Source organism: Corvus brachyrhynchos, unplaced genomic scaffold (assembly GCF_000691975.1).
Source record: "Corvus brachyrhynchos isolate BGI_N302 unplaced genomic scaffold, ASM69197v1 scaffold245, whole genome shotgun sequence".
NCBI classification, from domain to species: domain Eukaryota; kingdom Metazoa; phylum Chordata; class Aves; order Passeriformes; family Corvidae; genus Corvus; species Corvus brachyrhynchos.
Genome location: NW_008238988.1, coordinates 3,692,648 through 3,719,177, shown reverse-complemented (window position 1 = coordinate 3,719,177; position 26,530 = coordinate 3,692,648). Strand labels below are relative to the sequence as shown.

At 41.8% G+C, this 26,530-nt stretch overlaps 1 protein-coding gene across 1 annotated transcript; it reads left to right on the top strand.

The window, feature by feature from the left end:
• The first annotated feature begins 6 nt into the window (after positions 1–6).
• On the top strand, positions 7–20,555 carry NAA30 (N(alpha)-acetyltransferase 30, NatC catalytic subunit). Its single transcript, XM_008637351.2, has 4 exons — positions 7–641; positions 8,036–8,159; positions 10,184–10,239; positions 17,134–20,555. Exons 1-4 carry the CDS (start codon positions 159–161, stop codon positions 17,269–17,271), a joined length of 801 nt encoding a protein of 266 aa, XP_008635573.2. The 5' UTR covers positions 7–158; the 3' UTR covers positions 17,272–20,555.
• The last annotated feature ends 5,975 nt before the right edge of the window (positions 20,556–26,530 follow it).

The following is a 26,530-nucleotide window of genomic DNA, read 5'->3' as shown; positions in this document are numbered from 1 at the left end:
ACCATCGCCACCACCACCCCCCGCACCACAACCACCAGCTCAACGGCCTCATCAGCCCCGAGCTGCGGCACCTGCGGGCCTCCCTCAAGGGCAAGATCCTCGGCTCGGAGGCAGGGGCGGCCCCCGAGGGGCTGGAGAACAAGCGAGCCAGCAAAACAATGGGCTCCGGACAGCAGCAGTCGTCGCCCCCCACCGCAGCGCCCTGCTCGTCCCCCCACGCCAACCACCTCCCTCCCCAGGGAAGGACTGCACCCTCTCCTCCTCCTTCTCCCCCAGCTAAAGGGGACAGGAGCCAGCCTGCTGCCACAACCACGACTGCTGCTGCTAAGACTGCAGCCCGCAATGGGCTGGCAGGAGAGACTGGCTTGGAGGAGGAAGAGCAGGAGGAGGGGGATGAAGGAGGGGAGGAGGAGGAGGAGTCCCTGCAGCTACTCTCCGGGTCCTTAGCAGCAGCCTGCAGTTTGAAAGGCTCGGGAACGGACTGTCAGCCCGAGGAGGACCTAACGATACGATACGTCCAGTATGAGTCAGAGCTGCAGATGCCCGATATCATGAGACTGATCACCAAAGATCTGTCTGAACCCTACTCCATTTACACATATAGGTATTTTATCCACAACTGGCCACAACTTTGCTTTTTGGTAAGTGCCGGAGGGAGCAGGGAGGGCAGGAGTTGGGAGTGGTTTGGGGCAGGGGAGGAGAGGATGGAAGGGTTGACGTTTGTGGAAATACTTTTAGTAATCTCTTTGTGGATAAGGCCAAGCTTTTTTGGAAATACCTGTCCCCTTGTGACCTGTGCATGTATAAGTAAAGCATGTGCCCGAAGTTCCTGCATTTGTTAACACATATTTTAAGTGGTGGGGAAAGGGTTTGAGTACAGGGCTAGGATCCAGGAATTCAGGGCTTCTAATCTTGGTTTTGACATTGACTTTTGTGACCTTTAGTAGCCTCATTTTATGATTCTGTCTCAGTTCCTCGGTTTGGATTTAAAAAAGAAAGCGCTTAGTTCACTAATGCCTTGTAACTGCTTGGTAATTCTTGCACAATGGTTTTAAAACTGACTGAAGCAGGGCTGGCACATAAATGTTAAGTGATAGGTGGAGAGGTACTGTGAAAGGTTTAGTAGACTTTTTGATCTGTGAGCTTGCTTTGAGAAAGACAAGTCCAACTGTGTTGCTTTTACAGGTGTGAGAGTGCTCACAGCATGCAGGAATTCTCATGCTGCTCACATTGGCTCCCTGCACTAACAACGCATTTAGTTTTGTATTCTTCCTACTGCACTATTGAAAGGCTGGTTTAGCTGCCCCCCTGCCTACCTAAATGTTTAGCACTTCTTGTGTCTCAGTTGCATGCTTTTAGGATGATAATTCATCCACAGGTAAATGAAACTGAGCAGAAGTTGGTCTGAGGAGTGTGTGTGCATAGCAAGGGCTTAGCTGTGTTTGGTTTACTCATAGGAACCCTTACAGCTGCAAAACAGAACGTTTAGGGGGAGTGTGTGGCACTTCCTTGCTAAAGAAAATGATGAATTCTTCTCTCTTGGTGTTTTAATTAAGGCCGGACACCTCTGAAAGGTCTGATTTAGCCAGAGCCAAGCCACCCTTCAGTTCAGGGGTATCTCTGAAATTTTGATAGGAGTACAAGAGGTGAGGCTAATGGAGTCCATCTGGCCTTAAACTTCCTGAATGTTCCTGTTTTAGGATTTGGTATAATTTATAGCAGGATTGATATAGTTTATAGAAGGATTTTCACAACTGTGCCTCTTAACACCCTGCAAAGGGAATACAGTAGGATTACAGGAAGTTGAGCAAAGCAAAAAGCTGACCTTCTGGAACAAAACAGAATACAAAAAATATTGGAGAGCATTGTTGGTTGCAAAGTCATGTTTGCCATTACAAGGATGCTGATCAGAGCACACTGAGCTCTGCCTGTGAATGATTTAACTCATACTGAGAATAAAGTGCTCAAGAACTACAAAAGTCCATACTTTGAGCATCAGGTGTATCCCTGGTAATGCCAAGGCAATGTTGGATACTCTTAGATCACAATGCATTTGTTTAGACTTTCAGTCGTTATGGGATTGTTGTTTTTTTTTTTTTTTTGTCAGGGAATAACTGGAGAATTTTGTTGTGAGAAGAGCAGTGACAAGCTGTTTGACAGAGAACTAAAACAGATGATTTCTAATAAGTGCATTCAAAGTGTAAGATATCACTCAAGGAAGAGAAAGCTTATTTTGTAATGACAGCTTCATTTTTTGATAGCCTTGAAGAATCAACAAAACTTTTCTTGAACTCAATGTATTTGCCTTCATTTTTTTGGGAAGGTGGGACAATGTAAAGTACATAAAACTGTACAGAATAATATATGGCTGTGAATGTCTAAAGGCAGCAAATTGTTATCTGCTTAATAATTTGAAGGTCTTGCAGCATGCTGCGTCAAATTCATGGAGGGGGGAGGGTTGGGGTTTTTGTGACTGGTTTTATTATTTTTAAGGTTTGTTTCTTAGAGGTTGCCTTGAAGATTTTCTGTTCTATAAAATATAATTTGTTCTTGCAGTTAATGGATTCCTGAACTACTTCTCTCTAATAAATCACTTTTAAATATTTATCTTCAGTCCGGGACTGCATATTTCAATTAGCAAGAAGTGTCAGGATGGTGAACATGAAGCTTAGTGCCTGATCTCACACAATCATTTGTCCTTAAAGCCTTGTGGCCCCACGCCCTTCTGGTTTCAGGTTTTGGCTGTGTTTTGATTGTCTTGGGAAGAGGGGTTAGCCTATGATTTGATTGTATTTGCAAAAAGATCTGTAAGGGTTCAGTCAATTCCTTTACTGGATTTCACCATCACCATTTAAAAAATCTTCCAGAGCATATTCACCTGTCCTCCCTGTGCTGTCTTGGGCACCTTTCCTTTCCTCTCGCAGGGAGAGGAAAGGACTGACACCACTGAAATTTAGGATGGGATGTGTATTTTCCCTAAATAATCAGCATTTGCCTTTTTCTGATATTTTATTCAGTGAACCATGTAAAACATCATTTTCCTATTCTGACAGTGCAAAGCTAATTTCTGGGAACATTATTAACTTTATTGCATGGGTTTGAAACCTGCTGAGTTTTGGCTTGGCCTTCACAAGTTGCCCAGTTGTTCTAAGGGCTGGTGCAGCCCCGGCTGCCACTTGCTTTTCCTTTCTCTTCCAACTCCCTCTTCCTGCCTTGTGCCAGCCCTGTGTTTTTCTGATTCTGGGAGCCAAGACACCCCTCTGACCAGCATATACCTGTAAATGTGTGTATATCTAGATGTTTCAGGGTGATGCTCTGTTGGTTTAGAGCTCCAAATATATTCCTGTAGGATGTCACAGGCACTGGTGCAAGAGAAGAGGTGGGAGTGCACAGCTGGAGGGAAGGCAGAGGACCAACCCTGACTGGTCACTAGTGTTTTTCAGGCTCAAACCACTTCCTAGCTGTACACCCAAGAAGTTAATATTCCACTTTAAAAGGACCTGGAGATACTGGAAATCTTAAAGCCCAGTTAATTTCAATGTCAAATTTATCCACATAAGTCTTTCCCTGACTTTAGGGGTGGCAAGTTGGGAGTACTGCTCAGTGCTGAGGTGTTACACTACAGCAGTATCTGGGCTGTGGTAATAACCAGCTAATAACCTTTTTCTCCATAAACTTCCAGTGGAAGGTGTCCCTGTCCATGGCAGAGGGGTGGAACTAGATGATCTTTAAGGTCTCTTCCAACCCAAACCGTTCTGGGATTCTGTGATTCTGTGAAACTCCAGCTCTCTGCTTAAACTCATGCTTTGCCTGTCTTTGGAAGAGCAGGTTTGCACTGTGTATTAGGTGTGAGTGCCCAGTAAATGCCTGGGTTTTACTTCTTCTCAGAAGCTCTGTCAGCCCAGTTTCTCCTCAAATGATAACCACTCCTCTGCCAAAAAATGACAGGGGCAAGGGGCATCTTGTGTTTCATGTGAAGTATTTTTAAGCACTGCTGCATCTTTGTTCCCAGATGGATTGATTGTAAATGCATTTTTGAAGTTGTAGCTTTCTTTTAAAGTGGTTTTGTAGCTTCTAGTATTAGCAGTGTTAAAGTTCTAGAACTTGCATTTCAGACTGATAAATTAAATATTTCAGAAACTTGTTTTCAAAATCCTTTAGCGTGGGAGAGATGAGCTTAGGAAACCTTGCACTGTGCCAGAGTTTGGATAAGACAGAACGTAATAAAAGCAGAGTTCTGGCTGAGTGTTGTAACCTCTCCTGTAATTCACTGTACCACTCAGCTGCCTTTTAAGAAAAATCTGGAAAATCTGTGCTTTTATTGGGTTCTTAACTTTGCCACTAGCTATAGCAGCATTTATAATTTAAACTTTCACAAGTTTAAAAATAACCTATTAATTCCATGTAAGTGGTTTTAAATGTGTTGTAAATCCTAAATGACTGCAGTTAAGTCTTGTTTTATACTAATGCTTTGCATTTTTTTTTTTAAATTGGATTTTATTCAAGAGTCTCGGTGTGTTGAAATTAAGACTTGTAAGACATCATCCCTGTTCTTCAGTTGTGGAAAACTTGGGGCGTAAAGGAAGAACCAGAAAAGTTAGGAGGTTGTCTGAGAAGTCTTCCTGGCCTCATGGCAGACGTAGGAAGAAGTTTTGCAGGAGAATTTGCAAACTCTGTATTCCAATTTGTTTTTAGGAGTGATCACAGTTTCAGAGAGTCTGTCACTGTTGGTGGCTCTGTGAAAGCTGAAGTCCCTGCAGCACCTGAGCCGGTGACAACAGCCAGGGCAGTTATTCCAGCAGCGGCAGAGGGTGTTCCTTGCACAGGAGGGAATTGCTAGTGCCGGGTTCGTAGAGTGGAAACGGGGATGTGATGATTTGCCAGGTATCGGGAAGAGCTGTGGCTGAAGCACCGGACGTGAGGTTAAAACCATTAGCCTAAATGTATCCTCTAATGGCATTCGGTAACATGATCCCTAAATGTGAGCCAGTTCATACAGAGCTGTGGCTGGGATACTTTGGGATGGACTTCGGTGCAGGTGTGAAAGGAAAATGCAGTGCAGGTTCTGCTGCGTTTGAATTGCAAAATATTTCCCTTTTGGGGCTAGTTGGCTGTTTTAATCTCCTTTAAACAAAAGTCACAGGATCTGGATATTAACTGCATACTCAGACTGTGGCTGACAGACACAATGCCATCTTTGATAATGAAATTAATACAAATTGATTAATTCTGTGAAAAATAATGTTCTTGCTGATTTACAGACATTTCTCTACTAGCTCTTCCAGTATATTAAAATCTGGTTTGTTTTAAACATTTAAACTTACTCATAGGAATGAAGTTGATGCAAATATTGGATTTAGATTCATGTATGTTAATCCTGCTACTAATAACCTAGTATTGGAGTAAATCTTATAGTACTCTGTGGGTTTATAATATATAATAGTGACTTAGGCTGAATTGTGTTTGTAGAAAATTGCATGTTTAGAAGTACTCTCGTATACCTGAAAAGAAAATTTGGCCCATGATTATCTTTTCCTAAATGGTGTTGTGTGGGAGCTACTTTTCCTCCCTCCTCACAACTCTCCCTATTTCAGTCTGGATTTTTTTTATTTGCACAGTTTAACCTTCTGCAGGAAATTAAATTGCAAAGTTTCACATCACGGTTTAGGTTCATTTTCCAGCTTTAGATAAGGTTGAAAAGAAGGAGAAAGAAGAGGAAAGGCAACAAAACCCCCTCTAATTGAGGTGGAAATGCAGCACTCCCTCTGTGAGTGGAACAGCTGTACATTCACTGCCAAACTTACCTGCCTAAAGACACAGAAATAGATTTAAGTGTTTTAGAGAACTGGTAACAGAGTCATTCTTTATTCAGCTCTCTGGCAACAGTGGTAAAACCAGTGGGTATTTGCTTCTTTGATCACTGAAACAAAATTCTTTGCTATTCATTTAGCATTTAAAATATATGATTCATGAATATAACTTTTCTGAAATGTGCCCTGAAAAAGAAAGAGCTCAGATATGTAGTGTCTAGATTGTCACTACTCCTGAAGTGTGTAAAAAAATATATACATCGTAAAAATTCTCCACATAACTGTTAGGATCAACAGTTTGCACGTGTTCACTCCAGGGCAAAGCACAACTATAACATGTTAGTTTGTGGTGGTGTGCTTCTTTTTTTTTTTTAGTGAGGTATAAGATTACATCTAGGTACTCTGCATAATTATAGCAATGTTCTGAGCAGTCTGTCTGATGATACTCTTTATTTAACTCCCCGCTTTTCTCAGGTCTGAGCCGAGATAAAGAACTTGCCTTGAGCTGAAACTTTGCATACACCGTTTGAGTATAGGCACAGCTCCTCTTTTCTGTGGAATAAACTGTGTTTTGGAACAAATGAAAGACTGCTTAGAGGCTCTGTATTTCAGTCCAGAGTAGATCATGCTACAGTTCTTGTTTGTTGTTTTAAAAACCACTCGTTAGATTGTTCAGGGTTGTTCTTGGATACTGCTGAAATGTGTTTTCCTGCCAAATAAAAACTTAGCAATAGTTATATTTGCTTCAGCTATATTAGAAATGGAGTTAGGATCATGGAACTGCAGCTGGTCCTTTTTTTGGCTGCTTCATTTCACCTTTGCTGAAGCTCCTGGTTGACAGCTGGCTTGGTTAATAACCCACCATCCAGGTGGAGATGCTCAAAGACTTTGTTCTTTCTGGGGTGAAGAGACTGTGCCTGCAGCATGACCTGCAAGAAGGACTCTTCCATCCGTGGGGTTTCAGCCTACAAGCTGTGCACAGAGGTTCAGGTGGTTGAGTTTATAGCAGAGACTTTGGAGAAGTGAGCTCTGGGTTTACAGGTGGGCTGCTCTGAGGCTTGGCAGTACTGGCTCTAGCAGGTCCTCTTCATTTGACATGTCTTAGAGTTGTAAATTTGGATTATCCAGCAGCTCTTGTGCCAGCACATGCTGGTGCCAATCATGTGCTGTAGTCCTGGTTTAGCTGCTGCACTTGAGCCCGAGGCTGGTCCCCCTGCAGGTCTGTCAAAGGCTGTGGATCCACTCACACACCCATATGTAGAATTGTGAGTTTCTTTTTATCTCTGCCCATCTTTCCTCAGTGCACAGGAATTTGTTTTCCCTTTGGATGCTGTCCCACTCTGCAGCATTACTCAGTTTTACTGCTGCAGGTTATAATGTCCTTAATCCCTTATGCTGCCTAATCCTTCAGTTAACATGAGTTTCCCTTTCTCTTATATGTTTCATGGTAAAATTTTGGTGAACACAGTGGGTGTGCAGGTGGTTTGATGAGTGTTTGGGGAGGAGTTGGGTCCTTTCCTTTTTGGGGTTTTTCTTGTTAATATTTCAGAATGCCTGCGTCTCCTTGACCACGGTTACTGTGACAATGCCACTGGGATTAACTGCCAGTGCATAGCTCTTAACAAACGAAATCTCCCAATAGTTAAAATGTGTGAAATTAACTGTGCTTTTTTGTTTGTTCTCCGGGTGTCATATGACTGAAAACGACAGTGTCTAAAGATTAAATGCAGCAATGCTTTTCTCTGATCCTTTGTGGCCTTGACATTAAAACCAGACAAAAATTAAGCATGTTATCTACCACAGCCCTTGTACAGGAAAATTCAGATCACTATAAAACACGAATGGATTTTTTTTCTCTGCAGAAGCTCATATGAAAGGGTAATTTATGCCTTAACCTGGTCTTTTACTTTATTTTATTTATTTCCCCTTAATCACACGTGGTCTTGCCTGTAGACTTTGTGAAATGATAATGTGGTTCTCTCCAGGAATAATTCATTGGTCATTAATTGACTTGGAATTTAATTGGGATGCAATAAAGCAATAAGTCTTTTAATCATAGTAATACTTTTGGAGACGCTTTTAAAATTTATGTCATTACCTTTTCATAGCTTTGTACAAACATATTTTGCATGGCTGTTTCACTTAAAAAATGAACTGGTTTACTGCTTTTGGTAGCACTGTGGATGCCAAACTGAGAATTCCATACGTGTATGTTTGTCTTTAAGGCCATGGTAGGTGAGGAGTGTGTAGGTGCCATCGTCTGCAAGCTGGATATGCACAAAAAGATGTTCCGCAGAGGTTATATAGCCATGTTAGCAGTGGATTCCAAATACAGAAGAAAAGGAATTGGTAAGAATAGCCTTTTTTGTTCTTTCTTCCCTAAATCCTCTAGCTGGGATAACTGTAGCTGTCATAAAGATTTAAGCTGAACTAAACTTCAGGATGCTTTGTGTGTCATCCCCGCCTTACTCAACCGCACGAGCTCCCCAGTGGCTTTTCTGATTTTGTTAAAATAACCTGAAATGCCCTGTGAGGTTCACACCTGGGATCTGATAAGGCTAAAAAGAAAGGCAGGCAGAAGCCCCTTACCTCTGCCTATACCACTGCCAAATAAAGCAGTGGGAACTGCTTCGTGGTTTTGTGTGTGCCCTCATCACTTTATTTCCATGTGTTCAGGCTCCTTTTTTACAGTGAACTTATTTCCTGACTTGCCCCTATAAATTATGCATATATTACCCATCAGGGAGAATGTATGGAGCTCATTATTGTATTAATCAGGGAAGAAAAATAGCTGTGTACTGTTATTTGAAGGATTGAAATGGAAATCTGTTTTGTTGGGAAGTCACAAGGTAAAGAAATCACTCTTGGCAGGGAGTTTGCCCTTCCTCATTAATCAGTTTTGCCCTGGTGAAGGGATTTTCATTCTAACACGAGTTAGCCAAGTTGGCTTAATTAAATATCTGTTCTTATGGAACTTAATTTTTTTGTGCTGATTATTGTGAAATTACATTTTGTAAGGTATTTTTAACTAAACGTAGATGTCAGCTCCAAAGCTTAGAACTGTGCTTCACCACTCATCCACACTGAACGGCTCGTACTTCTGTGATTAAAGACAGAAAATTATTGCAATTGAAAAATACAGTGATCCATTGCAGAATGTATCACTGTGTTTGCTCTCTTCCCAAAAAAACCCTCCAAAAAAACACATTACCACAACTGTTCAAGCACGTGCAGATTTTTTCTTTTCCCAGTGCAATTCAAAAGCCATTGTTGGTTTCTGTAGTGGAGCAGAGGGAGAAGGATACTGAGAAATCACTGTCTCTCCTTTCCTTTTAGCTGAGTCATGAAGGAGTCTGCCATAATTTAATTGCAGGTGCTTGGATTCATAAGTAAATAAGAACTAATGCTGTTATTATGAAGGTCTCTGCAAGACTTTTCCCTCGCTTTAGTCAGTTTGTTAAATTAGAATTACATACATAGAATTTGTCTTTAAAGCCTTGCTTACTCTAGCATTATATATGTTGAGTTTTTCCTACATTTGCCACCTTGCTGTTTCTCAAAGTGTGCTGTTAATCTGAAGATCTGCTTTAAATGTAGAAGTTTTATCATAACATTCAATGAAAAATCTTAACTGATTAAAGTTTTGAGAAGATTTTAAAGCATTCTGTAGATTCCTTGGGGTTTTTTTTCCTTTTCCATAGCCTTCTTATGGAAGTGAGATTTATGCAATTTCACTGAACAGCAGTTTTTTCCACTAATAACTTTGAAATCAACTTTCAATTTCACCCCAATTCTACAGGCAGGTAGGGATATTACGTTTGTAGAACTGTTGTGAAATAGATGAAAAATAATGATTAAAAAATTAAACTAATGCTTGACTGAGGGGAAGGGATGGGCTTCAAGGATATTATTAGATACTAGCAAACCCAAATGGGAATGAGCCATAAGAACAGTGGTTTCGTAAGTTCTGTTACTAATAGAAGTATTTGTTTTAGTAAGAGGAAATTCCCTTGGAAGATGAATGTCCTTCAAGTACATGCCAGCAGATTTTGACTTTAAATGCAACAAAAAGGAATGAATCACATCTTGGAAGGCTATATATAACACTCTGTTAAGCATAGCAGCCTGTTTCTAATATCTTTGTGTTACAAGAATCTTGCACTTGAGCTGAGTCTCTGGATAACTTCACAGATTATTTTAGTGTTCAAACCTGAGAATGCAGCTTGACTGCAACTCCTTGTTTTTCTTTCCTCCCTGCTTTCCCCAGATCTTATGTCATGTAGGTAGCACACATTAGTCATATATAAACTGGTTTTTTTTTTTCTTTTTTTTTTTACTGCAACTCTGACACTTACTGAAATCTTGTGTTTCAGGTACAAACTTGGTTAAGAAAGCTATTTATGCTATGGTTGAAGGAGATTGTGATGAGGTAAGATTTTATAATCAAAACTTTCATAATGTAAATGAAATGACGTTTGCACTCTCTTGTATGTGGATTCCTTTCACAGGTTTTTCTTCTACAGGACTTTTTTTAGGTGGGAAATAAGTTGGTAAGAAGCTCTTTTATAAAAAAGGGGAAAACAACCTCAAAAAAAAGTCTGGCACAAATAGGAGATGGACTTTGTAAATTTGCCCTAAGTGCTGAAATTCAGCTGTTTTACCTTGTGAAACTGCCTCAGCCTTCACTGAGGCCCATTTTCATGCAAGGGCCCCAGTTTGAGGTGCAGCTGAGCAGTGGGATGAGCATGTCCTGTGTAGCCCTGCCATACCTTCAGAGTACACAAAGCCACGAGAACAGTGTGTGCTGTGCTGCTGCAGAGTGTGGATTTATCACAGCCACTCATCAGGCTGTTCTGACACTGCCCAGAACAGAGCTGCAGTGGGGTAGCATGATGACACAGACGTGGAAGGAGAGTCACTGAATCACTGGCAAACTTCCCTGCCCTAAAAGTTGCTACTCTTTTACCAGATTACAGTTCCTGTTTTGGGTGGGGTTTTTTTTTTTTCATAATATAAATATATATATAGCGCAACTCTATTGTTATGTGCCTTGTTTAACTTCTGAAGAACTCCTCCTGCATCCATCCATCCTCCTCAACCAGGTTATCTGTCCCTTTAACTTCCAGCTCCTTGGCACAATGCAGTTGTTCCTGATAGGTGAGCACTGTCACTTCATTGTGTCATAGTTAATGAGCCTTTGATCTCTGTTATCTCTCTTCAACTGCTCCCTCAATTGTCCCACTGCCCCGTGGGGAAGTTTCTTATGCAAAGCTACAATTGGTGTCACAGGACTTCTGGCACATACTCCTGTTTATTTTTCCACTTGTGTTTCGCCTCTTGCAGCATCCCCTGCCTGTGTTCTGGCTTCATTCATGGAGAGATTTATTCTTCCCCTCAGATCCCTTCATGCCTCTGCTTACTGGTGTCTTCTGCCCCCTCACCCCACCTTCTAATTTATGTTGTACTTGAGCAGTACAGTGCAGTCTGTAATTCTTTCAAGTTCTTTATTTTGGCTTCTTGCTTCTATCATGGTTTCTAAAATGCTTTCCTGTAATCTCTTTTACTACTTGCCTACACTGAACTAAGCAAAAAGAGGTTGGTTGGTTTGTTTTCCCCATTGCTTTCCACTGTGGTCTTGCATTGACTTCCCATTTCTAGACTATTCAAGATTAAAAAAAAATTACAAAATACTTGAGGATCAGGGTCACACTGTTCACACCACAGCTGCAGAAGTGAGATGCAGAGAAGGGGAGTGAATTGCCCACTGTTATTAGAGAGTCAGGAGTAGAACTGGCTGTTTCTACTCAGGCTCTGAGTTGCAGTAATTACTGTATAATTTCTGAATGTCTGTGTGCTATTTCTCATGTAAATTCATTTCTAGGTTGGAGTAACAGGTGATCTCTAACAGTGACCTCTTCTGTGTCTGTCTTTTTCTTTTACCATGTCATATTAATCCAAGAGCCCTTCTTGCTGTTTTTTATTCTCATAAACATGAAATAAATGTGATAAGGATTGCAGGTCTGCGCTGAGGCCTCATTAAGTCTTAGTCACAGATTTCCATCTCCGGTGCTGTATAAATGCTTTGGATCAGGGGCAGAGGGCATTTCTCAGATTCTGTCTCCTTGTTCAAAGGCACTACAATTCAGACTCCTTGAATGGTGTGCTGGATGGAGACAGCCATGGTTTTGGGAGTGATGTTTGTGGATGATGATTCCAAACTCATCCTCTGTTTTTTGGGGGCTTTTGCACCAGCTGAGTCTTGTGCTGGCACTAAATTTTGAACTGGGAGCCCTTTAGGGAGCATGGAATACAAGCAGAGTATTTTATTGATTTTTCTGCACCATCAGCAGAGGCACACCCACACTTATTTTTATTTATGTTGTTCTTTCCACATATAGGTTATCCACAGCCAAACAGACAGTGTTTTCATGGGGTTTTTTTTTCTTTGCCACCAAGCATAGGCTTCTTCCACATACCCAAAATGGTGCAAAATAAGGATGTTGGTTACTTGTACTCTGTGGTGGAGTGCTGAGTTTTCAGTCAGACCAGAATATGAAAAATCTAACTAGGCACACATGAAAAGCTCTGCCTGATTCTTGCTCTCACCAGTTTTCTCAACAGTTGTCAGGAGATCAGTTTCTGATTAATTGATGCTTAAAGCTCATCAAATATGAAGTAGTGCATCACAACAGTTTGTCTGTGTGAGATGTATAAATAGTTTAACCATCCCTGCTGCTCCTAAGGTATTTTTCTACATCTTGTAATATAGTCAGAATCATGAGGAAAATGAAAAGATACTGCTTTTTGAGATAAGATGGAGTGCAATTAAAAACAAAATGCTATTTTCTGAAACTTGCTTGGAATAGGATTAAAAATGTGAATATGCAGCTGTGGGTGTCGTGAAAAATTTCCAAAGGCTGCTTGGAAACTCTTCCCTTCAATCTAATTATGGAATAGATGCAGTAAATAGACTTTATTTTAATAATTTGTGGCATATAATCTGATAAATGCCTCACTCAGTGTGTTGCTTTTGGAAGTATCGTAGGTTGGACTTCTGAAGTTACCAGCATTGAGTCCTGAAAAACAAAGGATTTATACAACACCACAGATTAAAATCTTGACAAATCACTACTGATAGGTGGCATTTCAAAGCATGCTGCAATGTTCTGGCGTTTAAGGACATTTTTTTTCCCCTGTAAGCTGTTTTAGTGTGAATAAACTAAGCCAGGCCTATGGAATGAGTGATTTACAGTGGTCAGCACACTGCCTAAGAGGCAGCTTCTGCTGGATGCAGTATCTTCCACAGGGGTGGTTTCTCTGGGGAAGCTGTGGAGTGAGGAGGTGAATTGCCTGGAATGGAATCTGTGTAGAGGGGAGGAGCTGCCCATGGAGCTGGCCATGGCCTACATTAGAATAGAAACCAGGGAAGTGATCTGGTGTTGGGGGTGGGTGCTTGAACCAGAAATAACCTTCAGGCCTGAAGAAAGTACTTGACAGCAGCTTCCAGCTGGAGTGTCTGCATATAACATTACAAAACTTAGGGATCTCTGATTTTTACTTTTTTTTTACCTTTGTGACTTTCTCAAGTATTTGATGTTAATGAATTTGAATATTTGGGGTAGTGAACTGTAGTGGGCTGAGTTTCTGGTAGATCACAGTGATTTAGGATAACTGTGGGCTGGTTGCATAGAAAAGGAGAACTATGGAAATAAATCAGGTGAAGGTGAATAGTTTTACTTCCAACTCCAAAGTTTTGGAAATATTTTTCTTCCAGTTTAAAAAAGAAAAGCGTGTGCTAACTGCAGCAAGGTGGGTGTCTGGCTGCTTTTTGTACTGTTTTTACTGACAAGCTATTTCCCAAAACTCTACAGCTGAAGACCCATCCTGTGGAACTGTTACATCCCTTAATTACAGTTAGAAAGGAGAAGTTGTTCATATGCAGGTTTTTCATCTGTAACAAATGACTGAGGAATCTGCATACAATCCATTCACTTCATATTACTGAAATAATGTACCATGCAAGTGGTAACTAATCAAAATAAGGCTCCAGTAAGTGGGACTTCAAAAACCTTTTTAAAGCATAAACGTAGAAAATAAAAGGGAACCACAAATTCTCATGGGAATTCCCATTGAAACTTCAGGGTGATGGAGAGTGGGTTTTTTGACCACACTAGTAGGTCTGTCATTTTAATTCAGTACCACACTAGTAAAAATGAAATGTGTATTTTTATGGAATCCTATTTGAAATCATAAAATTACTGGTATTTTAGCTTTCCCTTAATCTACAAATCATATGAACGGTGAAGTGTTGTATTTTGGGTACTGCCTCTCTTTAAAAGTTAAGGCAGTTAAATTGATTAAGGACACTGGATAAGCCCTCATAACTTGAATGCCAAACTTAAAAGTAAGAATAGCAACCTCCTCTGTGAGTGCTGAGAGGACTTTCTTCATTTGATTTGGCTGTATCCATTCTATGACTTGGTTTTTAAACTTGAGTTCCTTCAGTTTGAACTGAAGCAGCGAGAAAGCTTGACCACTCCTGTTGGCTTCAGTTCAGGAATAAATTCGAGGTATGAAAATGTAGCAACAAGGAACATTGCACTTCATCCTTAATATAGAAATTTTCTTGCTTCTAAACCTAGTTAAAATTAGAGTTGAGCTAAAATGTTAGGTTTATGAAATTTAAGAGAAAGTCACAACCTTCAGAAAGTTGCAACTTGAGCAGAAAACACTGTTAAATCCAATCAGAGCTTTGCTGCCCTTGGTGGGGGGGGGTGTTACTCTGTTATCAGAGGATTTAACAGGCATATGTGTACAACAAAATCGACCCACAAGAGCAGAAATACATGTAACAATGTAAGGTTTGGAGCTTAATTGAAAATCTCACTCAGGAAGAGGTGCATTCTTCACCAAAGGAAGCTAATGAAATCTGAATAAAATATGCCTGTGTTTCCTTTTCAGAGAACAGAAACATGACTTCAGCTGCAGTATGTTGAGATCAGGGAATTACTTTTCATTGTGCTGAGACTTCTTAGAAATACCAGAGCAAATCTCTTGCATTTGCTTTCAAGATGAGCATTCACTCAGGTAGTGAGATTCCAACAAACCTGTATTTCAACATTTAACCACTCCCTTCAGCTCAGTCACCTGCAGTGCTGGAAGTGTCTTAGCATTGCAAGGTGTTGGAGCTTGCAGTTGAATAGAGAGTTGTTACATCACTCTGCCAGGTTACTGAACATTTGAGAGAGTGAATGCCCTTTGTAGCTGAGAGTTCAAATAAATAATCCTCTGCACGGTGGATTTACACAGGTCAGATTCCTTCTCTGGCTTCAATGTTTTGTTTAAATTGGAATTAAGGAGTTGTACAATGTGTAGGAAATAGCCCTCTCCAGCAAAATGATTGTGCTTCCATAATTTGTTACAGATGAATAGTTATCCATTTTAATGGATGAAGGATGTTAGGAGCACTCCATCAGCTTACAGGAGTTGCTAGTAATGTTCTGGGAGATGCCAACTACAGAAATTCAATCTCTCATTCTTGCCACAAGACTAAGAATTGAATTAGGTTGTCGTAAGTGTGCAGCTACAGCACTGCCCTGCTGTAATTCAAGAACTCTGATGATTAATACTTCAGTGTGTGACTCTTAGTTCCTTTTTGTAATGAACTACTTCCAAGCCTTACATTGTTCGTTGGATTGTTATCCCCAGGTTTATTGTTCTTTCAGCATCCTTACACTGAGAAGCACAGGTGGAATTGTGCATTGGAATGTGGCAGCCAGTGATTAGAGTGGTCACCTCCAATAAAATCCAAAAAAATCCGTTTAATGAATATATTTGACTCAATATATAGTCTGCTGTAACCACTGGCTGCCTCCCCCTTTCACACTGGCTTAGCCACTCCTCAGACTGCAGAAAACAAACCCCATGGAGAGAAAAAGGAAAGGTTTTCTGCCAGGTGGCTTTGGAAGTAGCTCAGGAACCACCCTTGAGAGCTGGCAGGAGAGGCCAGGAGGAATGGGAATGTGTGCCTGAAGGCAGTGAGGCCACAGAGACCACAAAGTAGATGGACTTAAACTGCTCTACAAACCCAGGCTAAATTTTGGTCCTGTATTTTCATTCTGTGGTCTTTCTACAGTGACCATCAGCTCCTGTTTAATATGTGGATGTTCACTGTCAGGGGGTGTATGGAGCCCAGTCAGCTTGTTAGTTCAGCCTGTGTTCTTGTGCAACCATGATCTATTCCTAACAGCAAAATCCTGAAATAATTGAATTGAACACCAGTAAAGAGGCAGAACTAGTTTTTATTATGTGGAGTGGGTGTGGGGCTTGCCAGTTATGGCAGAGCTCTGTTCAGTGCATGTGGAGAAAAGAGAGAGAGAAACTATTCTGAAAAATTCTGAAGTTTAGTAATTAATGTCTTATTAAGGCCGGTGTAGTTTTTTGCCTGTGACTGAGAATTCTGAGACAATTTTGAGTCTTAATTTGGACTTCTCTTGGACTTGAGTTTGGTCTGAGTTATTTCTGACAGGTCTTTCCAGGGGGAAAAACACAGGGGAAAAAAGATGGAAAAATCTGCTTATTCTTCTGGTGTTCACTGTGATTTGGGTTTGGGGGTATTTGTTGGTACCCAGGTTGGATCAGGCTTGGAGCAACCAGGTCTAGTGGAAGGTGTCCCTACCCAAGGCAGGGGGTTGGAACTGGATGGTCTTGAAGAAGGTGCCTTCCAGCCCAGACCACTCTGTGATACTTGTGTTGAGCACAAGTAATGATTGCAAATGTTGGGTCTGACAGCTGGTGTCAACCTGAAGCTTTTATCTACGTCTAACTCAAACGAGTCAGGGGTCAAAGATATTAAATCATGAAGTAAATCCTTGTGTGCCAAGTTCTTGTTACATGCAGAAGTTCAGTTACTAATTCAAAGTATGTTTTGGACCCTCACCTGTTTGGTAGCTTGGGTTTTGGGGGGAGGATGTCGGGAGACAGAGGCTGTTTGGGATTTGTTTGTTGCTGTGTTTTTTACCCTGTTATGAGGTGGTGAACTGAAACACTGTTTACAGCCAAGAACTAAAGACTTTGTATGTTGTTTACAATTACAGTTGTGGATGAATTGCTATATTATATTTTTTTCTAATGTGGGAACGGATGCTTAATGTGGAAATATTGCTTAATTAAGTAAAGAGAAGAAGAAATGAATTCCATTCATTGCTAACAAATGCACCTTTAAATAAAACCTTTGGAATTGGTTCAGCAATCATGTATTTGCAGCTGCTGACTAACGCGACACGCTTTTTTTCTTTCTTTTTATTTCTCTTCTCCCTTAAAGGTTGTATTGGAAACAGAAATCACAAATAAGTCTGCTTTGAAACTTTATGAAAACCTTGGTTTTGTGCGAGACAAGAGGCTGTTCAGATACTATTTAAATGGAGTGGATGCACTGCGTCTGAAACTATGGCTGCGTTAGGAGACCCCATCCCAGCGAGCAAGCGACGTCCCAGCAGCGCAGAGTTGTCCTTTGCATGCAATGCAATTTGTCCCAAATTGCTTTGCAAGGTGGACTTTAGTACTTTCCATGCAGCTCTTAAACCTGTCAGTGTCCCATTGAGTGTCGCACACATTCGTTGCACTTTGGCATGGCGCATTTGTTCCGAATTAAAGCCGATTGTCTCAGACTCCAAGTCCTTTTGGTACCAGCCAGATGTGCCAGGTGATAGCCAAGATATGTTCATTCATTTGCAAGTCTGCTGACTCTTTAGGACATCCACACAGTGAACGTTTTATCAGAGAAACCTGGATGGGAACGCCGCTTTTGGTTCCCGAAAATTCAAAATAAAGCCAATGTAGATTGTAAAATTCTATAAGTATACTAACATTTCATACAAAAATTGCCATAGTTTTCTGGGGAAGAAGAAGAAAAAGAAAAAAGGCTTCAATTTTAGGTTTTATTTTTCAATATTGAATTTTTCCATTCTTAAATATTGGTACCTCAGTGATTAGTGAATGAAAAAATGTATTGTAGGGTGGGGTGTGTGTTACAACAAGTAACCATTAAATTGCGTCTGCCAGTGCCTGTATAGATAAGTATATTTGTCTTCACCTCTAAGTTTGAAGTGCATGCTTTTATTCTTTTACTTTCTTCAATTGTCTTTGCAAGAAAAAAAAAAATCTGCTTTTATTTAAATTCTGGATTTGATAATAAATTATTTCAGATTTTTATAATTCGGATACTTCTCCCAAACAAGGGTTTGGAAGGCCCTTCTTATAGCAAGAAGTGTAAGCTAAATTGAAAACCTTGAGTAGCTGCTAAAAGAACCTGGTGGCACCAGTGAATCTCTGCTGGGTTTGAATGCACTTTTTTCATTAAAAGAGTGAGGGACTTCTTTTAAAAGAAGATATAGAAAATTAATGTAAATTGGTATGATTTTTATTTAATCAAAATTATTGCTAGAAGCTCTGAGAAACAGCTATTTTAAGATAGTTGGAACAATTTTTTTTTTTTTCAGATTCAGATTGCTTTGCTTCAGTGTTCTAAAATGCTTCAATCTTTGGTTCTTGGTCTTGGAAATAAATTTCAAGGTGTATCATATTCATTTTTAGCTGCTCTCATTTTCTCAACTTACATGAGCTAAATTATTGGGGGATTTTTTTCCCCTCTAAAATCAAAGCAGCGGGGAAGGAATTCTGTCTCTTTCTTGCATTCACTCTTGCTCTGTTTTTCTCTCTTTTTTTTTTTCCCTTTCTTTGCTTGGGCTTACATAGGTTTTACCAATACCCATCAATTTTTTCAGTAATGGCAGTGTCGAGGCTTTCCTGTTCTGTGTGATTCCATAGCCCAGGTCTATGAATCAGTTGGGTTGGTTTTTGTTTTTTGGGTTTTTTTTTCATTTTGAAAGACAAAAATAAAGGTATTAGTTGACTTGTGGAAGCACCTCTGTAATCAGAGATCTCAGAATATTCAGAGTTGGAAGTTGATCCACCAGTATCAAGTCCAACTCCGATGTGAATGGTCCATACAGGGATCACAAGGATGAACTCTCAGTGAATCCACTCCCGTGGAATCGAGCGAATTCTCCAGATTTGCCTTACTACACTTGGGGGGTTTTTTTTCCTCTTTTTAGGGTTTGGTTTGAGTCGTGGGGTTGCTTTTTTGGGGGTTTTTTTGTTTGTTTTTGCTAATTACTGTACACTAAAAACAAAACCAACAAAACCCCTACCTCCAGTATCATTTGGAAAAGAGCCCTGTGCAGGAAAACTGGATTTGAGCAAAGCCTTTTGCACAGACCAATCGCACATGGTGATGGACGTTTCTTACCATGTACAAATCATGAGTTGTATTTGAAAATAAAGATTTTTAATGGAAATTGGCCCTGCTGAGTTTTCTGCTTGTAGATACCACCTGTGCTTTTGAGGGGTCTGTTCCCCTCAGTAAAGAAAACTCATCTTCAAAGGGTGCCCAAGACAAAGTGGTGTTTGTTACCAAATGGGGTTTGTTACTGCCAGGACATGCTGGAGCTCAGCCTAAAGCCTGTGTGTAGCCACTGATGCCTTGTGACACGATTAAACCTCTTGTTATCCCGCTCCCTCAGGGTTGCCAGTTTTTCTGGGTGGCTTTTCAGCAGTTTCGATCAGTGTTAAAACTTAAATGTTGGTAGCCAGTCCATTGAGTCAGGTTTCCCTCAGCTGTGGTCCAGGATGTAGGGACTGCCCTGGAGCTGGATCAGGGAGGTTTCAGACCTTGCAAGCAGCTGCTGGGCTTGAATCACAAATTGCAAACTGGGCTGCCTTGTGTGTCTGCTGGGGTTTCAATCTGCAGAGCCAGACGGGCAAGTTTTCTATTGGTTAATGTTTAAGCCATGGGTGTCTTCAGATTCAAAAGCCGACTTGGAAGTGAGCTGAAATCCCTCCTCACTGCCAAAAACATCCCTCTGGAGCAAACTTCAAATACAATTCTGGTTGGTTATTGTAAGAAGTGGTTGTTACCATGCCCGTGTTGAAAATACTGAGCAAAATAGGTGCAGGTCTCTCTTTTTTGTGTTTTTCAAAGAGCTCATGGCCCAAAAGGTTCTGCCATGGCTGCTGTGTCAGAGTTCACTGCAGGAGACACTGAAGCTGCATGTGTTGGGTCGTATCAAACAGGTTTGTTCTCTGTACTGCTTGGGATTTGGAAATCAAGTGGGAAGCCTTGAATTTGCATAGGTTTTCAAAAAGAATCTAGCAAGGAAACGTTGGTTATTTCTCCTGTCTGTTGCTAAACACAGTCCTCTCCCCCTCACCTTTTTGCATTGACAAATCTAACTAAGGAGGTGATTGCTTTTATATTTAAATTTGCCCAAATGTTGCTACTGGCTGACATGTCAGTCTGGATGTTTGCATTCATTATGTTGTTTTTTTTAAGAAATGATCAGGTTCATCACCTTCAAGGCATCATCGAATTGGTGTTGCATAGTACGTCACAAACTATTTTTCAGGGCACTGCAAGACATTGCTACAACTCAGTGCTGTGTTGACAAAACTTCAGGTCTTGTATAAACATTACAACCTATGTTGGAGTTCAGGTATCAGGTGGGCATCTATGAAAATAGCAAGTGTATCTCAAAATACTGGACTGCTGTTTTGAGTGGATTATATTCTTCTGTCCCTTTATCCTTTTTGATGAGAACAAAAACAGTGGGGTTACGAAATGTACAAGTTGTCTAAATACAATGCAGTCAAATAAATGGTTAAGTTGTTTATCTATTTCCTTTTCAATGGGAATGTTCTAATGATTGTTTTGTTTTGTCTACAAAATACAAATACACACTTGCTCAAAGCCAGGCTGGATGGGGATGGGAGTAGCCTGATCCAGTGGAAGGTGTCCCTGCCCATGGCAGCAGGGTGGAATGAGGTGGTCTTGAAGGTCTCTTCCAACCCAAACCATTCTGGGATTGACAGAGAAATGGTGGGAAATTTTTACTAGAGAAAACTGTCTATCGTTACTTGATTTTAAAATTTCCTTTCCTGTGTCAGGAGCATCTTGAACATCATTTATCTGAACATCTGTGTCATAGCTGAACTGAAATGGGTCATTTTTTTATGGCTGTTAAGTCATGACTAACACAGTCACTCTGGATTTTCCTGGGAGATAAGGAGGGGGTTTGTTATTTTGGTTGCAAGTAAGCAAGAGTTGAGAACTGCTTGCAGCCCTTGCAATGCTGAGAACTCTTTTTAAAGCATACAGAGGAGTTCTGTATGTACTTTGAAAAAATGTACTTCTAAAATTCTCCCCAAAGTACTTTTCATGGACTTTGAGCTTTATTCCCTCTACTATTATGTCCAGGCTGCTGTAGCTCTGGGAATTTGCCAGCAATGGTGCCCATGTGGCTGGGTGTTTGAGGGGTGTGCAGGTGACTGAGGGCTGTAACCAACCTGCCAGATACTGCTGCTCATCTGCCAGGAGCTCCAAGGCTTTTCTCCTTCCAGTTTCCTTTATGATTCCTTACAGCTTCCAGTACCTAAAGAGGAACTTTTTTACAAGGGCATGGAGTGACAGGACAAGGGGGAATGGCTTCAAACTGACAGAGGATGGATTTAGATTGGATATTAGGAAGAAATTCCTGCCTGTGAGGGTGGGCAGGCCCTGGTACAGAGAAGCTGTGGCTGCTCCATCCCTGGAAGTATTCCAGGCCAGGTTGGATGGGGCTTGGAGCAAGCTGGGATAGTGGAAGGTGTCCCTGCCCATGGCAGGGGGTTGGGAAGGGATGGTGCCTTCCAACCCCAACCATTTTGTGATTCTGTTTTTCTAATGAATGATTTTCCAGGTGTTCAGCCCTTGCAGGTGGCTGGAGTAACCTCCAGATGGGAGACACAGATTTAAATTCCAGCTCTGCATCCACCATGAGTTCCATCCTGGACTTAAAAAAATATCTATCAATCAAAACTGAACCCTGTGATAGCATCAGCAAAAAATGTCCAAACTGACTTTTTAACTTTTCTGAGAGATGCTTTTTTCCTATTTTCTGCGCCAGCCATTGCCTTGATTTGGGGCATTTTCTTTAAAAAAAAAAAAGAAAGCAAAAGCAGGACAGGAAAATTACTTTCAGCTGAAGTGAACACTTCTCTCCAGGTGCCGAAGACTGAGAGAAGGTGACAAAGAGGAGGCTAAAGATTTAATACAGGAGCTTAATAATAACTGGTTTCTACTTTCTATCTGTAACAAGATGCCACCTGCTGCTCCCTTTTTCTTTGTTTGTAAAATACCAGTAAAGAAGAAGGTTGGAAAAGTAGATGACTGAGCAGCTTTGCTAAAGTGAGAAAGATTTAGGCAAAGCTGAAGTTATTACTTACATATAATAGTATTATTATAGACTCATAGAATACCCTGAGTTGGAAGGGATCCATAAAGGTGATTGAAGCCCAGCTCCTGGAAAAATTATTTATATTACATTACATTATATTATATTATATTATATTATATTACATTATATTTTAAACATGCAACCCCCTTCCAGACAGTACCCTGAAAACCCCTGCCCTGTCCACATGAACACACTCCTTTCCATGAGTAATTTAGAGCACACAGTTAATTGAATACTCTCGTGTTGCCACGGCTGCCTCCCGAGGGATGGAAAAGGCTCTTAGATAAAATCAAAATTAGTCTTTAATATCAGCAAGAACAAACAAATGAGCCCTTGGAGTTGGATGCATTTGGTAAAAGAGGTTGATGTGTCACTCCTGAATTGAGCTAAGTGTGCTCCAACCCCATTGACTCTGAGCAGGAGGGTTTGCTGGAGGAGATAATTATATAAAGAAGAAAATCAGCTGCTCTTCAGACAAATTAAGGATGTCCTTCTCCCTCATCTCTCCTCTCCGTGCTGATGTGGGAGTCCTGCAGCTCTCCAGGAATGAAAAGCAGTTTCAGGTTCAGCCCTAATAAAAGGCTTGCACCATCTGTGGCTCCTGCTGCTGGTCAGTGATGGAATTCACCAGAAAATGGGATTTTTTTTTCTTTTCCACCCATTTTTTTGCTCAGGTGATTTGATCCAAAAGGCTTTTGGTGTCCTTAGGTCCGAAGTCTCTCCTGTGTCTGGCACAGGGCTGCCTTTCTTGCACCAATAAACTGAGCTTGTTAGGGGTGAGTGAGCTGGGCTGCCTGAAAATGTAAACAGCCTCAGAAAGTAAATAAATTGGGAAGTGGTTCAAGCCACAAATGGCAGTCAGAGCCTTTTCCTGCAAATAGCAGAGATTTTTATTTCACTATCTTGAAAGTGACATTCAGAGAATTGCTCTCTTGGGGCTGGAAAAGAAGTTCTTCATTACAGGAAACAGGCCTGGATATGATTAAAAAGCAAAAACGTTCTCCTTGGGGTTTGGGTTTTTTTGTTTTATTGAAGGGAAATTGAAAATCTGGTGATCTCTGGGCTGTCAGCAAAGCAGAGATTGCTCCAATGGCTCCATTTATAAACTGACAAATGGAATATGGAGCAGGCATTTACAGAGGTGCTGCCTTGCATTGGGCTCTGTAATCTCTGTATTCTCTGTCCTTCGTACTGTGTCAAAATAGGCCAAAAATACATTTATTGAAATGTCAAACTTCAGTGTTCTGGCTCTGTCCATGTGGAAATAGCTTTTCTATCTCCCCAACAGGAATTTTGCAGTTCTCTGTGAGATTGTTTTGCAGTTTACTGTGTGTTCTTGGAAAGTCCTTTGGAAGAAGTGCGCTCGGAAAACTTTCAGCCTCAAAATCCCAGGAACATTCTGAACCTACAGAAAGAGCCCTTTTTTTCTCACAGATCCTGCAAGTGACCTCCTGTTTTTTCCTCACCAGCTGAAGAGCTTAATCCAAGCGTGGAAATAAAAATCAAATTCTGGAAAAACATTTTTTAAATGTCTTCTTAATGATCTTTTGCCAGCTTCATCCCTCTTCCCCTCCTGCTTGAGCTCTGCAAACTTTTCGTTTCAAGCTGTTCTAACACTCAAAGGACGGATTACTGTGGGTAAGTTTTCCTTGGTAAATAGTTTCCAGGGAGATTTAGATTTCTTTAAGCTGCAAATTTCTGCTCCTTGAAATGCAAAGATAATTTTCTGGGGTTTCTTTTGGTTCTATCCAGCCCCAAAGCTCCTTTCTGTCAGTGTGCATTGGATGCACTGTCAGTCAGCATCAGGCAACCTCCAGCAAGGGTAAGGAGGAGCTGCAGCCCTCAGAGGGAGGAAGAAGGGGAAACTGAGGCAGGAGAGGCTGGGTGTGCTGGAATCCTTTGGATACACGAATTCTGGAAATCAGAACTGCTGCTTCTTCAGAGGCAAGTGCTGCCATCATACCTTGGAGTATGTGGATTGCCTGAGCCCTGTACAGATGGGAGGGTTGGGATGTGCTGGGGGGTGTCCTTAGCAAATCTGCTCATCCTCCACGCTTTTCTTCTCTCTGTGCAAACAAGAATGGCTTGAAGAAGCATTATCCTGCTTAAAACACCGGATCAGATGGCAGGGGAAAGGCACAGAAAAGGGCAAAGCGAGGATTTGGTTTGGGAGTTACCATTTCTCAGCACTTGGTTGTCACAGGAGCCCGACCTCATGGACTTCAGCCAAAGCAGTTTTTGCTGGGGACTTTCTGCAGCCACAGGGATTAATTCTTAAAGCTGGTCCTGACACAGGATGGGGCCTCTGACTCCTGTGACTCAGATGAGGCTCGAGGCTTAGTCCACCTCACTTCGCCAAACAGAAACCAGATTTTTCTTTAAAATTAGGACTTGAGGGGAAAATGGTGAACCACAGTAGGCTACAGCTAACGAAACAGAAATAAAGCAAACCACCTCCTGAAACAGCAGCTACACCAGAAACTGTCTCAGCCTGGGCAGCTCTCTGAAATCTTCCTGGAACAGGCAATGGCACTTCTAAATCCCTGCTGCCCATCACAGCCATCCTGGTGGTCACCCTGCCTTGGGACACGGCTCCCCTTCCCCAGCAGGGAGAGCAGAAGGACCCCCTGGCCATAAAACTACAGCCACAGTCATATCCCCATGTCTCCTGGTCATTTTCCACATTTCTGCTTGTTTTCCAGCAAGAGTTTCACCCATTTGCCTGCAGTGAAGGCAGTGATGGGGTTGGCATCAGTTTAGCTGTAAACGTGTGGATGCAGGGCTGGGGGCCTTGACTCCTCCTGGTCTCATCTCCCAGGTCAAAAGTGGCAGAACAAGAGGAAATGGCCTCAAGTTGTGCCTGGAGAGGTTTGGATTGGATACCCATGAAAATTTCTTCACTAAAAAGATTGTCAAGCCCAGGGCAGTGGTGGAGTCCCCATCCCTGGAGGGATTTCAAAGCTGTGTGGATGTGGCACTTGGGGACATGGGTCGGTGGTGACCTTGGCGGTGCTGGGGGAATTAGTTGGACTGGATGATCTTAGAGGGCTTTTCCAACCTAAATGATTCCATAATTCTCCACATTGTTGCTCTGAACACATGGTGTTCACTCAAAAATCTTGAGGTACAGACCCTATAGAAAGGATTTGTCTTTTTGAGAGAAACATTTTGTCCAGAGCAGCCACTTTTTGCTCCATGGGACCACCTGGGCACCTTTCAAAGTCAAAATTTACAGCAATTCAAGACTTTTCTCCTTCTGAAAGGTTCTGTAAAGCTTCCAGCTGCTTTTCCAGGCCTGGCTCCTACAGCTGTGCCCCACAGTGCTCTTTATGTGGTTCAACAAGTATTACCAGGCTGCTTCCTGAAGATCTGGAGTATCTGCATCGCATCTGGATTCTGCTGGGAGCCTGCTCTGCCACTGCCTAGGTGATCCCACTCGTCTGTGTTGGGTGAATAATCTGCAGCAGCAGCAGCTCGGGCTTGCTGATAAGAGCTTTACATAGAAATGAGGCAAGAGAAGGTTGGGATGCACAGGTCTAATCTCTCCACTTGGTTTTTTAATAGGAAATAAGGGGGGAAGCAGGGAGGCAAGGCTGTGCTGATGGATAAAGCAGTGCCACAGGGCAGAGGGCACAGAGCTCCCATATTTTTATGTGCTTTACACACTGGGGCAAACCAAGCCTAGTGAAACAGATTCTTCCTTCATAGTAAGTGCCTCAAATAGGGTGGGATAACACAGGTGTGGAAAAGGGGTAAAGGCCTGGGGAGGGAGAGGAAAGTGCCAGGGATGGGAAATCAGAGGTGTGGAGCTGGTGAAGTGTCCCCAGTGTCTCCTGCATGCATGGAGATGGGCACTCTGGCTTGCTGGGAGGAGGATTTCACAGATAATTTGGGACTGCAAAGCATGACAACAACAGGATGCCTGTTGCAGAGGGTCAGGAGGGTCTGCACTGGAAGGGCAGCACTTCATTCACCTGAGGAGTTCTGTGTGGCCAGAAGGAGATCCCTGAGCAGGTCGAGAGGTGGTGAAAAACTGAGCTCCTGGTGCAGAATGGGCTACCAGAGCCTACAGAAAGACAGAAACAGGGTAGAAAAGCAGCCCTGTCTGCAGCGAGGTGTGTGCCCTCCTCTGAGAAGACTGTGTCCCTCAGCAAAAATATATAGCTTGTGATGTATTTCTGCCAGGCTGATGAACTGAGCCAGCTCCCAGAAAGGTTCAGCTAGCAGAGGAAAAGCTGGGAGCAAGGGAAGGGAGAGGTAGATGTCCATATATCGGCTGTGAGAGCAGCTCAGCCACCATGAGTGACCTCCTCCAGCTGCCAGCTGACCGCTGGCAGCGCTGGCCACCCTCCCTGTGTGGGCCCCCCTGGAGCAGCATCCAACTCCGTT